The sequence below is a fragment of the Cololabis saira genome, chromosome 5, assembly GCF_033807715.1.
Source record: "Cololabis saira isolate AMF1-May2022 chromosome 5, fColSai1.1, whole genome shotgun sequence".
NCBI classification, from domain to species: Eukaryota; Metazoa; Chordata; class Actinopteri; order Beloniformes; family Belonidae; genus Cololabis; species Cololabis saira.
This window is the reverse complement of record NC_084591.1, coordinates 20,577,689-20,593,224: the sequence shown is the minus strand read 5'-3', so window position 1 is coordinate 20,593,224 and position 15,536 is coordinate 20,577,689. Positions and strand designations below refer to the sequence as shown.

At 39.2% G+C, this 15,536-nt stretch overlaps 1 protein-coding gene across 5 annotated transcripts in view; it reads right to left on the bottom strand.

Moving 5' to 3' along the window:
* The window catches only part of kiaa1549la (KIAA1549-like a), a 132,140-nt gene that overhangs the window by 21,537 nt on the left and 95,067 nt on the right, over nucleotides 1-15,536 (bottom strand). For all 5 annotated transcript variants that reach the window (XM_061721164.1, XM_061721167.1, XM_061721166.1 and 2 more), the window contains 3 exons: nucleotides 8,145-8,284; nucleotides 3,191-3,315; nucleotides 2,049-2,269 (listed from right to left, as the gene is read on the bottom strand). In XM_061721164.1, coding sequence (XP_061577148.1) covers nucleotides 2,049-2,269; nucleotides 3,191-3,315; nucleotides 8,145-8,284 — 486 coding nt within the window. The remainder of the gene's footprint in view (nucleotides 1-2,048; nucleotides 2,270-3,190; nucleotides 3,316-8,144; nucleotides 8,285-15,536) is intronic.

Below are 15,536 nucleotides of genomic sequence, written 5' to 3'. Positions count from 1 at the left end.
GCTTCTATTGCAAAGTATTCCTTTGCCAATTGATGTAGCTTCATAAAATAAAATAAATTGAAAAAAAAAAGAACATCTGGCTTTTAAGGGAAGGACATGCATGACGGGTAATATTTCCATGGGTGATAAATGCTTGTTGGTTTTTTATTTGTGATCTTTTCTGTGAGGTGCACTTGAGTGCTCTGAAAGGCATCTATAAATACAATTTATTATTATTATCATTATTAATGGTAGTAGTATTTCCTTTGTTTGATTATAAGATGCCAAAGGATTCATGGCCGGTCTCCCGGCTGAATGTGTTAAACAATCTAGTGATAGAACAGGCACTTATCTATATGCCCTGTGAAATATTAATGCATCGACCAAAACCCACACCTCACTTGCCTCTTACACGTTGCTTAGCAACTGTGCTGTACAACTACAGATTGACAGAACATTTCTGATTCTTGGTGTAAAAACACCATTTAAATGTTGCTGTCAAAGATTTATCAGAAAGGACACAAAAACTGTATTTGTGGTCCGTTTGTACAGGAATGTCCTTTCTGTTCGCTGCTACATTTTCATAAGTTTGTAGAACTCAATTATCAACAGATGTGAAAGGAAGGAGAACAGAAGGACATTCCTGTACAAGCCGTCTTCTTTCTACACTTTTTGTATGCATACAGTTGAAATTACCTTCACCTGTCCAAACTATCCCTTATGAGTCTTTTCAGAGGATGAAAATAGGAAATTATTTTGATGTCACTAGTTTCCCTCTGGGCTACCGTTAACGGCTAGATTAAAACTGTATGGGGATTATAACAAACAGGACTGTACTGGAAAATAATTGGGCTGAATTGGACCATATTTAACTGGACTTTTGTTATGAATTGGCATTTAACAGGTATATTAAACTTTGGCCTATAGAGTCTGATGTGTTGCTTTATCTCCTTGTTCCCCTCTGTTTCTCATTTCACAGTTTGATCTTGGGGTGAACTGGCTGTGAAGTCAAGTCATAAGAACTGAGTTGATTATTTTTCTTACACATTCTGTGTGGCATAGAGTCGTCAGATAAAAGCCATTCCTATTGACAGGAATAGCTTCTGGCAGATCTGATTAAATGAAGGCTGAACTAGTTGGGACAATAGATCGTTCAAAATAATAACAATTAGCAGGTTTGAAGTAGGGCTGGGCGATATATCGAGATTTTAATATATATTGATATATTTCCAAACGCGATATGGTACGAGAAAATATCGTTTATATCGATTTAAATTATTTTTTTTTTTTTTTTTTTTTTTTTTAAGACAAATTGACTTGAATGTTTTATTTGAGATTTGCACAAATGTTTTGTTATTTGCACAACTATCAACCTCAGTTGAAAAGTCTGCCTGTTATTGTACAGTGTATTTTAATTTAATTGTTGTGCAGGAAAGGGATATTTGTTTTATTTTATTCAAGAAGCATTTTTATTCTATATATGCAGGCAGTTTATTTTTATTTCATTTGTTTTATACATTTTGATATTGTGGAGACCTCTGTTAATAAATGTACCTGTGTGACATTTGGCACGAGGCTTTGTATTAAAACTGACTGTTTTTTTAAGGGTTTGCCTCAGAATAAAATGAAGCTAACAGAGATGCTATGCTATAATGCTTTGGGGGAAACCCCAATTATGGCACAGAAAAAATATCGATATATATCGAGTATCGCCATTTAGCTAGAAAATATCGAGATATGACTTTTGGTCCATATCGCCCAGCCCTAGTTTGAAGTAACCAGGCACCAAGTATCACCTCATTAATGCTCTTCCTAAAGTCAAACAGGGTGATGGGAGGATTGTTGTGTGGGAGACTAATCAAGATTGAAGGAAGTATAGATGCTGAAAAATATAGAGCAATAAGAGTCAGAGCCTCTCACATCTCAGGCTTGTGTGGTTCATTTATTTAGTTGGGGATTATGAGGTTACTTTGCTAGATCTTACGTAGTGTTCTTGGTTAAAGGGACAATCTTTTATTTATAACATCCATTTAAATCGAGGTAACACAGTATTTCAAGATCCTCCTCACCTCTTATGACATCCAGCAAAAGAAGCCCTCTTCTCTTCAGCTGTCTTTGGCTCCTTGACACCATTGTCATGGCGACCATGCCTGGACTCACGGTGACTGTAACCGTGGTTGAGGCTCTCAGATAAAGAAAACTCTCCGTAACCCTTCTTTCTGGCCTTCTGGCGCAGCTTGTTCCTGTAGTGTTCGATGTCTGACTTCTGCTTTAGTCCATTGTGGTTAACCTGCAAACAATAAACTCAACTCAATTCAAGTCCACATATTTTGCTTGGCCAATTTTGTGAAGAGTAACATGCTAAAAGCTATTTTTATATTATAAAATCTCACATTTTTAGAGATTTCTGCTTTGTTTGGGGTGCTTTACATTCCAGATAATCAAAAAATCTGTCATCAAAGTTGATCTTTTCTGTTAACGTAAACTAACAAATTACAATAGACGTGTTGGAACAATGGGAAGTCCCCGAGTGCTTTTTAGGACTTATTGTACCTACAACAGTTAGATTAAAGACCAAGTATGAGGTGTCCCAGAAGGAACATGGCTCTTCTCCTCGGACAACATGGGATAGATGTGGAGGAGTATCACAAAAAACTGTTTATTCTCATCACGTTTTAAGTGGAAATCTCTTCAACATTAATGATTATGTAAACACTAATCCCCATTTCCACTGAGTGGTTCGGTACAGTCCGGTACAGTTCAGTATGCTTCAGAGTGGGTCAGTCAATTCAGGTAAGCGTTTCCACTTTAAGTCGCCACACCATACAATCCACCAATCAACAGATCGTATGGTGTGGCGACAGTAGCTTGACGTATTGTGCCATTTTTCTATGGACCTACAAACAACGGGGGCCCAAAAATGGTAAAGTATGGTTCAGTTTAATGGAAACACAGACCATACCGAAGCGCTCAGTGAAAACGGGGCTTCTAACATACCAATAAATATATTATGCATCTAAAATTTATATTTAATCATATGAAACGACTGAATCACTGAATGTTAACCAAACATGAGCCACACAATGTTATTTATCTGTATTTTTCTGTCACACTTGTCCTTGTCCTCACAGCTGGGTGCTAGAAAGCATTACTATGTGTGTATGTGTGCATGTGTATATATGTGTGTGTATGTGTGCGTGAGTAGACTTACCTCCCCGTTGACGGCTACAGAGTCTTGGCTGTGTGAGGAGGGTGATGCAAAAGAGTACGCTGGCTGGGCCGTCATGGGCTTGATGGTGATGAGACGCAGAGAGCCTGAATGGTCTTCATATGGGTCTGGAAGGAAGACACATCAGTTAGAAACAAAGCAAACAGGCTGAGATAGTTAAATCTAGTTGTTATAATAATTGTGACTGTTTTCAAAGGGAGTCAGCCGGTGTTTCTGGTAAACTGTAGATCTGCAATTCTGTTTAAACCTGATGAAGGTGTATTAGTTTGTTGTCCTATAAACAGGAAACGCATAATAGGATGAGATTATTTGAACTGAAGTCTATCTGAAAATGGTTCAGGATGTACTTCACAACTGATTGGTGCCTTTTTCTTGATGAGTTTATGTCCTTAAACAGTTTCACACTTATATGTGGCCTGACTACAGCTGGAAATGATGCCAGGGCGACATTTCCACTGAGAATCTGGGAGCGTATAAGGCAGCAGAGCTGCTGCCATTCTTATAAACTCATAACCCACTGTTAAAAACAAGATTCTTTAAAACCAGGAAACGATGGTGACAGTGAAAACATAAAGATGTTTTAGCATTATTTTATTAAATTTTTTTAAAAGATATTTTCCACGTTAGAAAAATGTCCTAATATGTCTAAAAAAAAAAAGAATCCAAAAGGAGTCTGAGCAGAGCAGTAGCAGAGATGCAAAGGTGAGTGTGTTGGTGTGTTGGAGCTGCAAAGCTGTACGGAGAGACTCAACTATCCTCCCATGGAGCTACCTGAACCCTAAAAAATGGCCAAATGTGATGAAGAGAAGATGTGGAGATAATTAAAAAGGAAAGAAAAGTCTCCTATCTGACAAACTGTTTTTATGGACAAAACAAAAAAAATCCACGTGCTGGATTGGATATGTACAGAAGAGTATTAGGGCCACTTAAAAAAAAAAAAAAGAATTCTGAGAAAAAAGTCAGAATTCTGACTTTAATCTCAGAATTCTGAGAAAAAAGTCAGAATTCTGGGCCACTTAAAAAAAATAAAAATAATTCTGAGAAAAAAATCAGAGTTCTGACTTTAATCTCAGAATTCTGACTTTAATCTCAGAATTCTGACTTTAATCTCAGAATTCTGAGAAAAAATTCAGAATTCTGACTTTTTCTTGATTCTGAAAAAAGTCAGAATTCTGACTTTTTTCTCAGAATTCTGAGAAAAAAGTCAGAATTCTGACTTTAATCTCAGAATTCTGACTTTTTTCTCAGAATTCTTTTTATTTTTTTTTAAGTGGCCCAGAATTCTGACTTTTTTCTCAGAATTCTGAGATTAAAGTCAGAATTCTGACTTTTTTCTCAGAATTCTGAGATTAAAGTCAGAATTCTGACTTTTTTCTCAGAATTCTTTTTTTTTTTTTTAAGTGGCCCTAATACTCTTCCGTAGATATGTGACTAGATGCACTTCCTCTGCTAACGTTGTAACCTTTTCTAAAGTGGAAACACTTTGCCTTCGTTTCAAGGCTACAAATCCATGTAAGCTGAGGAGCAGATTTGTAGTAGTTACGTTCTGGATCTGTAAAACAACCAGCCAGTATGGACTCCCCAGAGAACATGCCCTCGTTTATTTAAGCAAACCAAAAGTTCAGAAATACCTAATGTGGTTGTCATATTTTTCTTGTGATAGGCAGACAATCGCATGAAATGAATTTCGTCATTGTTAGTAGGTCAAGCTCTGTAAAGCAAATAAATATTCAAATAAGACTGCAGATACTGGCTGTTTGTGTTGGAGAGGGCTGATGAAAGCTCTTTGACGCTCCTCCTGTTTTGTCTTGTTGTTTGCTTGCTGTATGCTTGCACAGCCGTTGTTGCCCCGTCATGCTTTGAAAAACAATTACATTTGTCTCACTTAGCCTCTACTGAGATTAACTTGTTTTCACTTAGACTAAAAATGTAAATAAGAGAAGTCGAATACAAATTGAGTGAGGTTTAGATCTTGTCAGTTGAGTGTGGTGGAGCGTTTGTCGAAAGTAGGACGCGGTGCTGTGTATTTAAGACTGTAAGGGAGCAACAGATGAGCAGCGTTGTGTTGCACTGGCTGCACCGTGACTCACTGCCTGACTGACATCACATCGAAGACTGCTTTGTTGTCGGGCCTCAGCAGTCTGCCATTAACTTGGCTGCAGAGTCACAGCATTCATCCATCCTGGCAGGGGCTCACAACGCGTTATTTGATGGAGTGACTGTATCGTGTCTGGAGTGCGACAGCAAAGGTCAGGCATCGGGTTTACGTCACGAGCAGCAGGCATTACGGAGCAGATTGGAAATTATGAATATTTGTGTACAAAACATGGAGCCTCGTCAAAAAAGAAAAGAAAAAAGTCTGTTGTTATTTGACCCACACAGCAGCGGCACTGATGTATGTTGTCTTCTAATTGGTTTTATTGTGAAATGTTCCTGTAAATTTGAAGCTAAACCTGCTGTTTTATCATCATGATAAAACTGCTATCATCTCTATGTAAATATGTTAATCTGACAGAAACAGAAGGTCTTCAACTGAGGATTGAAAATACATCCTGCAGCAAAAGTAGCCAGTTTGCTTCTCCTCCACCTCGCTCTCATGGAAGTACCACTCCTGTCCATCTTTGTCTCTCTGTGAAAGCCAGTGTGAAGGTGAGACAATTATTCATCTTCTCTCCCCTCTTCTGCGCGTATTCAACCATTTGCTTGCATAAACAGTATAAATCACAAAAATTACTGTGAATATTGCTTTCCTGTTACAAAAGAGATTGGAAATCAGCGTTCAGGAATGTCACAGCAAGCAACACTGCAGAGTTATTAGCTGGCGGAGAAGTGTTTATGCAACCAGCTCTGAGGCTGCAGAGCTGCTGAAAGATTTGCCGCTGCTGATAACAGGTACAGAGAGTGAGAGCATGGCCAGCCTACAGTGTAACCCTGGAGCTGCAAATTAATGATTACATTACTGTTTACTAATTTTAGAAAAGGATCTGAGCATACATACAACACTGAACATTCTTCTGCAGAGCACCGTGTTAACTCAGTGACTTGCATACGGTCTTGTGAACTATTAAAGCTTACACAAATTCCCTGAAATAACCCACTTTTTGTGGATAGTTGTTTGTTTAAAGGTTATAGTTTTCTAGTCAGTAGCAGGTAATAGTAGGGTTGAGACAGGGAGACAACCAGAAATGCACAGAATTAGAAATATGCTTATCCAAGCCCGGAGCTTCTGTTTATATCTTGTCACTAAATGAGCGTGATGTTGGTCACGTAATGCTCGTACCAGCCGAGGCAAAGACACTCAAGAGGTTTCGTAAGCTCACCTCCCTTTGAGTCACATCTTTCTGACTCAGATCCAGTTATTTTCATTTTCAGCTTTGTCTTCAGCCCGAAACTAAAACACCTTGAGACTATCCATCTCCAAGTTGATCTTCAGTAACCCTGGACTTTGACGTATGAAATCCATTTTATTCTCTTTTTTTCTTTTCTTTTTACCAAGTGAACTCTTGATAAACTGCAGGGCATTCCAGTCACCATTTTATTTAGTAGGTTTTGAGCCAGGTGAGACGTCTGTGTTGGCGAACCCAACCACAGGAAGCAGGCGTTTCAGACCACAGATTCATCTCTGGTGCTGTTCAGGGGTCCTGATAAACCTGACTGGATTTCCATTACGCCTTTCCACAACACAAGAGAGAAGCCCTCAAATTTCTGAAAAAAAGGTATCTCTGCAGGGGGCCGGTGTTTCCACTGAGGGGTTTTTTTTTTCATTTTCATGAACGTAACCCTCCTACTTCTTTCTCCTTTCTCATCCAACAAAACTTAGTTCTCGACTTCAAAGAAGATGGAGGAAAACATCTTTTGTTTTGGACAAATCATTACAACGGCTGCTACAAGTGTTGAGAAAACAGTCAACAATCACATTAATGAGGCCAAAAACAGCTGGAAACTAGATTTTAAGATTGACCGACTATGCAAATGCAGGAAAGTGTTTTGTTATACTTTTGCGTTAAACTGGATTATTGACACATCTGAAAAACCACCTTGTGAAGGTGTGAAAACGTTTTTGCGATATTTGGCTTTTCTTTTTTGAAATACAGGCATGATTTTAGACAATGGGGTAGTTAGACAGCTCGTAGCACAATACCAGGAAGTGAAACTAAGGAGTTCATGCCCCAGGGCCTTCACATCACCATATGTCAAACTACCTCATCTGGCAGGCTCTTCAGTCAATAAGCGTAATTCCTGTCTAAGTATTTGTGACAGAGTGGCCAGATGACAACATCCTAGGGCTTCCTCAGATTGTGTAGCATCTGTTTCTGAATATACAACAGGTGTATTATCTCCCAGGATAACACACTATGGATCTGCGGGTGTCACATTATTTTTCATGCTGCAGGCTGCATGACTGTGAACAACATCTAACGTGACGCCATGGTGTCACATCTCGATGCACTGGCGGCTCGCTTTTATGTCCTTACAGGACTTCCACCTTTCCATCATGGAGGACGATAAGTCAAACGAAAACACCTGAAGCAGTGAAGTCCACACATGGACTGCTTCTCCTGTGGTTGAGCCAGCTCCCAGCTGGCGTGTGTGTGTGCGTATGAGCTGACATGTGACGGCGTTTGACACGAGCTGATCCGTCCTCACAGACGGTCTCGTGGAGAAGCAGAAGTCGCTGGATGCATGAGTGTGTTCAGTGCTCACGTGCGCTTTATTAGCTCAGATAGATTCTCCTTTGGACAAATGACCATTTCACGAGGATGTGCATGTGGATGGTTGATATGTAATAAATACGTGTACGTGAAAATGTGTGGTGTTATGGAGTATATGGAGGGATAGATGTTCCTCTCTTTTCATCAGCACATCAATCTTCTACCATCTCTTTTTTTTGCCAGGTGGCTTTTCTTTGACAGAACCCCGACCGCAGCGTCCTCACCATTGTTCCCCCTCTTGTGCAGCTCCTCCTTCTTGCTGCTGCTGCCAGTCGCCGTCCTTCGGACCGACGAGCTCTTGCTGGTGTTCAGCTTCCCGGAGCCTTTACTCGAAACTGAGCCATCCTCATCACTTGGTAACCGCCTGCAGTGGCCATGGCAACAGGAGGAAGAGAAACGAGAAGGAAGAAGAGTGAGGCTCGCAAAGCATGTACACAAACAAAGCAACATTTCCGTTGATGGTGGCAATATATTATAAGATTTAGTTGTTAGTTTCAAAATAGCATAATCGGATTAAGTTTAAAAAATGACTCAAAGTTGAAATATAATAAATGTGGTTTGTCTATGGCTGTGTAAAGGTTTGTAGAGACCAGGCAGTGAAGTGTAGGTCAATAAACATTGAAACAATACTAACTACAGGTAACCTTCTTTCGTTTTGCTGCAGAGATCTTTGTTTATAATCATTAGATGAATCTTATTCTTTTAGGCTCCATTCGTTTAACAGATTGATTAAACTCTAAAAGTCTCGTTAGCAATGTTTTCTTTAGTTTGTAATAAACTCATAGCATTACAGGTTAGATTGTGATTTGCATAAAAATAGATTAAATTATAAAAGCACTGAAATTAGTAGATTTTCAGCCAATACGTTCTTACATGTAAAGTGACATTATTGATACTGATCATCTGGTCTGTGTGGGGCATCATCTGCGCAGCCCTGAGATTATTTTTTCTTTTGTGTTTGTTTATTTAATGGGGCAGTCAGTGAACACATCATGTTGAGTCAACAGGAAGCAAGTCTAAATGGTGGAATCAGTGTTAGGCAGTAATATAGCACGGAGAAGTAACAAGCAAAAACATTTGGGACAACAAACTCGATCCAGTCCTCAAACAAACATAATCCTGTTGAGCACGCTCAGTGCTCTCTAAAGCGGAGCACACGTTCATTAATTATTTGACTATATGCAGCTTGAAAGAAAAAATAAATTAGATTCAACCAAAATCAGCATCAACAGGTCGACTTTTTTAGAAGATGGAAATTGGACATGCCAGAGACCACAGTGTTTTCCTTTGACAGTTTTGCAGGAGCTCTGGTAAACATCCTTTGCCTGGGAACGCACATCCATTAAAACAGCAGTTAGACAAAACAACAATATCAGTTACTCTGACCACATCTGATTGTCTGTCCTTGTTAGCAGCCCAGGTAAAGCAGGTTCAGCTCATCTTTACCACTTCAGTCCCCCTGGTTTATTCAGTCACATCTTCTCCTTCTCCCCATCACAGGCTCAGCATTTCAATGCACCTCACCTCTCCAGCAGGGGAGAAAAAAAACCCAGACGGAGAGAGGTATGAAATGAATACAAAGTGGTTGTTCTACCTGTATTTGCGTCTCATTCATTTCATGAAGGCCTACATAACTCCAACTATGAGGACATCTCCAAAGACCTGCTAACCACAGCCTTTCCTCCCACCCTAAACAAAGTCATAATGCTATTTATACCACAAATATTTTGAGGGCAAATGCGAGATTTGCCCTTAAAAGTCAGGTTGCAACAACATGAACTTGTAAGCAGTTTTGTGCATCCACATACCGACTGGTACAGTCGCACGCACACACTGACACCCTGCACACATGCACACACTTGACTCCATGAGCTCATGCATAGAATAAACTATACAAAGACAGAAATGTCATTTATTGTTTTGGTTTGTATGCCTCTCACACACACTTACGGTGGACACACACACACACACACGCCTGGAGGCATGTGAGCCACAGCAGCCACACAACGTGACAGGTCAGACTAGAGGTGTTGTGAGAGGCACGGATCAGCGAGACCGGACATAACAGGACCACAGGCGAGGCCAACACGCTGCCAGTGTGAACACACGTTTACACACACACACACACACACGCACGCACACACGCACACGCACACACACACACACACACACACACACACACACACACACACACACACACACACACACACACACACACACACACACACACACACCAGAGCCAGCGCAGCAGCAAGGGATTGGCCGAGCCACAGTAAAAGTCATGTGGTATTCAGCAGAGAGAGCCGGAGGGATGGAGGGAGAAATACAGCGTGTGCTCCATGTAAATCTGTCTGTGAAGGCCAGAGAGAGGAGCAGCAGAATCGATAATCACACCGCTGGAGAGTAATGCCCCCCCACACACACCTCTGTTGTATCTGTGCACCTCACAAACTGTAGTTGTCTGAAGAAGCCCTGTGTAGCATAAATGCTCGGCAGCTTAACCCACGATTAGTATTCAGTCTGAATACTAATCGTCCTTCATCCTTCACACACTCTGCAGGTAAAGTAATTATTATCATGGTGTCTGACTTTACTTTACTTGTTCTTGGACTTCAACAAGCAGGATTCTTGAGATGAAGCAGAATGAGATAGGATCAGTTTGAATTTGTTTCAGGGCAATGCAACAGTCTGCAGAAGAAGCTGATTTGAATCGACAACAATAATCCTGCAGCTGAAGTGTTTTGATACAAACTACTGAATAAAAAAACTCTAACAATAAACAAGCACCTCACTTCTCGCCCGCTGACAGCTGTGATGGGCGACCATCCACCCTCACAACCCTGAACAGGATGAAGAGAGTATGAAAGATGAACGCTTGGATGGAGCTTCACTGAAAATCTGTCAGAACATAATTTCAGGTAGAACAGAATAATGTTTTTTGCAGCATTAGTATAGTCATATAAAAACAGTTTTGACATTTGTGTCCATCAAACATTCAAACCTAGTATATATATATATATATATATATATATATATATATATATATATATATATATATATATATCTTATTTAAAATGTATGTATTACAAATGTAGTACACCTTATGATTTTGGTTGATCTCATCTGTTTTTAACACACGCACAAACATATGTCCATCCATCCATTTTCTAAACCCGCTTTATCCTTTGCAGGGTCCTGGGGGTCTGCTGGAGACAATCCAAGCTCATTACAGGCGAGAGCCGGGGGTTCACCCTGGACAGGTCTATCGCAGGGCCACATATAGAGACAAACAACCACACGTACGCACACTCACACCTAAAGGCAATTTTGAAACATCAATTAACCTAGCATGCATGTTTTTGGACTGTGGGAGGAAGCACCAAAGGGAACCCACGACGCAAGCACACGGAGAACATGCAAACTTCACACAGAAAGACTCCTAGCGGGATTATGTCTTTGTATCATGTAGTTGTTTGAAAAACAGGCCAAATCTAAATTCTTTATGCTGGTTTGCTTTGATCCAATTTCTTTGGTTTTTTTTGATGGCAACAAAACACCACCATTTCAGAGACAATACTTTCTAGGACTTGCACTAGAGCCGCAGGAATATTTGTCGTTTGAAAATGACAGAGACAAGTGGCTCCTTTTCTTAAATGCTTTAATGGCCCAGCTAGCCGTTTTTTTTTTATATGGCCAGATAAAGTGTTATTTCCTTTTTCTTTGCCGCAAGAATTGCCGGCCAGAAGAAAAAGAAAAAAAAAATTACAAGGACGAATAAAAAAAAAAAAAAGCAACTCAAAATCTAATCAATCACTAATTAAACTTAAACTGCAACTTCACTTCAATAATTAAACTGAATTCCTAACACTCAATTCTGGCATCCCACTGTTTCTCTGGCCTATTGACAGGCTTTGCCTCACGCTCACCTCAGACCAAACAAAAAAAGAAAAATCTGTCAAACCCACACCTGGCCAGGTATTTAACTACCTGGACTAGTCCATTGCACATTACCGGTACCCCTAAAAATCAATTAACTATTCAAAATACTTATTCTGTTTAAAAGTCATTACATCCATTGAACATCTTACTACAAAACACTTCTTTCAAAAGACAATTAATTATTTAATTCTACAACACCATAAAAATCCATAAATATCCACAATAGCCCCTAACACCCCTCTGATCCCACACACATCATCCCATCTCCCTCATGACATCACAGCCCCACAGTTCAAATGTCCGCTCAGACCTGCGATCCAGAAGGCTGCACCGGTGAGGCTTGTCACAGGTTTGCAAATTTATCAGTCCATTATTTTGTACCATTTATCTGGTTAATACAGTGGTACCTGGCTGCCAACTTGTTCCCTACTTAAGCATAAAACTTTTGATATTCCTGGCTTCAGTTTGGCGTTCTGCTTTTTTCCAAATTAACTGGTGTCACAGTCACCCTGTCGTGCGCACAACCTGACCAACCTGCTGAAATGACTTAAGACTGTGCTATTAAATCATGTCATCCACCACATATTTTAACTTTAACTTAAGACGTCTCACTGGACTGCAGTTTAAGCGTTTTCCATGGCATATACTAAAGATTATTCAATACATATAACTATATATTACTGCTGCTGATCTCTACTACTGTAATAAAAACAATTCTTTTTTCTATTAAACTGTGGACTCTTGTTTTTTGGACTGTTGTACCTTTATATTTTTTGTACTTCTTATATATATATATATATATATATATATATATATATATATATATATATATATATATATATATATATATATATGCCTTTTACACTCTTTTCATTTATTACTTCTATATGAGGCAACACCACTCCTGGCTGCGACTATTTTGTTGTATATTCCTGTAAAATTACAATAAAGCTGTCTGTCTGTGATCCTAAAATTTGAAATAAATCCATCCAAAGTCTTGATTTACACGTCACTGTTACAAACTACTTAATGGACTGTGAACAACTGAACAGAGAAGGAAGAGTGTATGAGAAAGGATGGGTGGGTGTCTCCATTTGGCAATGTGATGGACGAGTCTGGGTTTGGCAGTTGCAAGGAGAACAGCACTTGTCTGACTGTATTGTGCCAAGTGTAAAGTTTGGTGGAGGGGGGGGTTATGGTGTGAGGTTGTTTTTCAGGAGCAGTGTTCACCCCTTAGGCCCAGCTAAGGGACTCTGAATGCTTCAGCATCACAAGACATTTTGGACAATTTCATGCTCCCAACTTTGTGGCAGCAGTTTGGAGCCGGTGTGGGTACCAGATTGTATCGGGCTGCAATATTTTCCCCGGAAGTGTGCATTTTTTCCCCGCGATGGTATTTTAGTCAGAAGCAGCAGATCATAGTGGAGGTAAAAGGGAGAAGAAACATATACAAGGAATTATCAGAATTATCATTGATCTTACTGACATAGGCTAAAAAAATATTAGAGTTAAAATATTTATTAGGGACTATTTTCATTAGACAATTGGAGATTCATCAGTGAGCTGAGAACAATAATAGCCTACTATATACAGTATAGGGGAAACAATCGTTTGCTTGCTGCATAGCAGTAAGCAGTTAAATATCTTGATCTAAATAGACATTTTAAATTATCGATTTGCTTTATTACATTTATTAATCATCAGTTTTCAAAAGACGGAACGTCATCACGTACGGTCAAAAGCCAATCACAAGACGAAGCGTCATCACGTACGGGGAGCCGGGAAAAAAAAGCAGGTGGGAAAAAAAAGCACCAACACCGGCCCTCCCTCTTCCAACATGACTGTGCACCAGTAGACGAACTAAGGTCCATAAATGGATGGGAGAGAGACTCTGGTGTGGATGAACTGTACTTGACAGAGTCCTGACCTCGACCCGATACAACACCTTTAGGATGAATTAGAGCAGAGACTGAGAGCCGGGCCTTCTGGTCCAACATCAGTCTATGACCTCACAGATGCACTTCTGGAAGAACGGTCAACAATGCCCATAAACACACCCTGAACCTGGTGGACAGCCTTCCCAGAAGAGCTGAAGCTGTTAAATTTTCAGTGAGATTTAGGGGCACTAAATTGTGGAATGATTTTTCCCACTTGGCAAAGAGCTCTTCCCCTTGAAATGTTACAAAAGACGTTTGAAGGACCACTTGACTTCTGTTTTGTAACTGTTTTCCCAATGTAATGTTATACATGTATCCATGTTCTTTTTTTTTTTTTTTTTTTTGTGTTTCACTCATAGTGACATGTTCCGTCTTATTTGCTCAGGAGTCAATATAAGTAATATAAGTTGTAAAAACAATATCCCATGCACACTCTCACACACTTATTTTTTTTTGTCTTTATTCTTTATTATTTATATATTGCATTGTTAGTTTGTCATCACTTTTGTGTAGTTATAGTTTTTGTTTTTGTATGTTAATCTTGTGTTCTTTATAACACATGAAATTTTAATATCTTCGGTGGAGGCTTCAAATAAGCCCATTGGGTTTTTTGCCTCTTCCTGCACCTATAGTATTTATATTTTATATTTCCCGTATATTTTTAAAAACTGTGCAAAACAATAAACTAAACTAAGCTGCAAAGGATGGACCAACGTCATAATAAACCCTACGGATTAAGAATGGGATGTCACTTAAGTTCATATATGATTAAAGGCAGGTGAGCAGATACTTTTGGCAATATACTAGACTTGTTTTACCATAAGGAACATTTATCTTAAAATGTTTTTCCTTCTTAATAAAATGCACCATCAATTTCAGTCGGAGTACACAGAGTACAAAAAACATCCTTCCATCTTGTTTTGGTGTGAAATCTTCACACACACATTAAACTGGAAAGAGACTGTGTATACAACTGCTGTTCACTCTGCTAGTAGAATAGTTTAAAAAGCAGCTCCCCGTGGTGAGGGTTCAAACGCAGGTTGGTCAAGCTTTTTATCACCGTCATGCTTGTTGCATATGACTCCCTCTGGCTCGGCTTTATTCACAGTTATAAATATGCATCTATAAATCATCCTTGACAAGCAAAGCATAACTAATCTCACCCCCATTTATTTTTCATTAAGCAGTTAGTAAATATGAGGCTGACTTTCTGCATTTTCATTTATGTGAGAGGAGGAAATGATGCATCTCATTTAAGAGTCCAAAGCTCCTTAAGGAAGAGACGTTGCAATGTGAGTGGGCGCATGTGTGGTTTGTTTCTCAGGTTGTAGAGAAAGGTCTGAACACAGAAAAGTTGACAAAAAACTGCATTTCATTAGTTTCTAAATGTTTTCACTCGTCTTGGTAAGAGCAGACGATTATTTATAATCAATGTTTTCACATTTCTGCTACAAGGTATATGTAGAGTAGATAGAGACGCTAAACAAATTCCAAAATTGAAAACAAATGCTAAAACTATGATTGACAGCAGTTATAAGCACCTTCTTTTATTAAATATCGGCTATTAAATTAGGTATCTCAGCTGTAAAGTCTATGGTGTCTGTGACTGGAGATAAAATATGTTCAGCAAACTTCCAGTACGTAACATTTTGGATGATTTATTTAAAATTGTCTATATTAACATATAATATTTATAGTGTAAACTTGACACCCAGACATAACCATCCAGTGTTCACATTC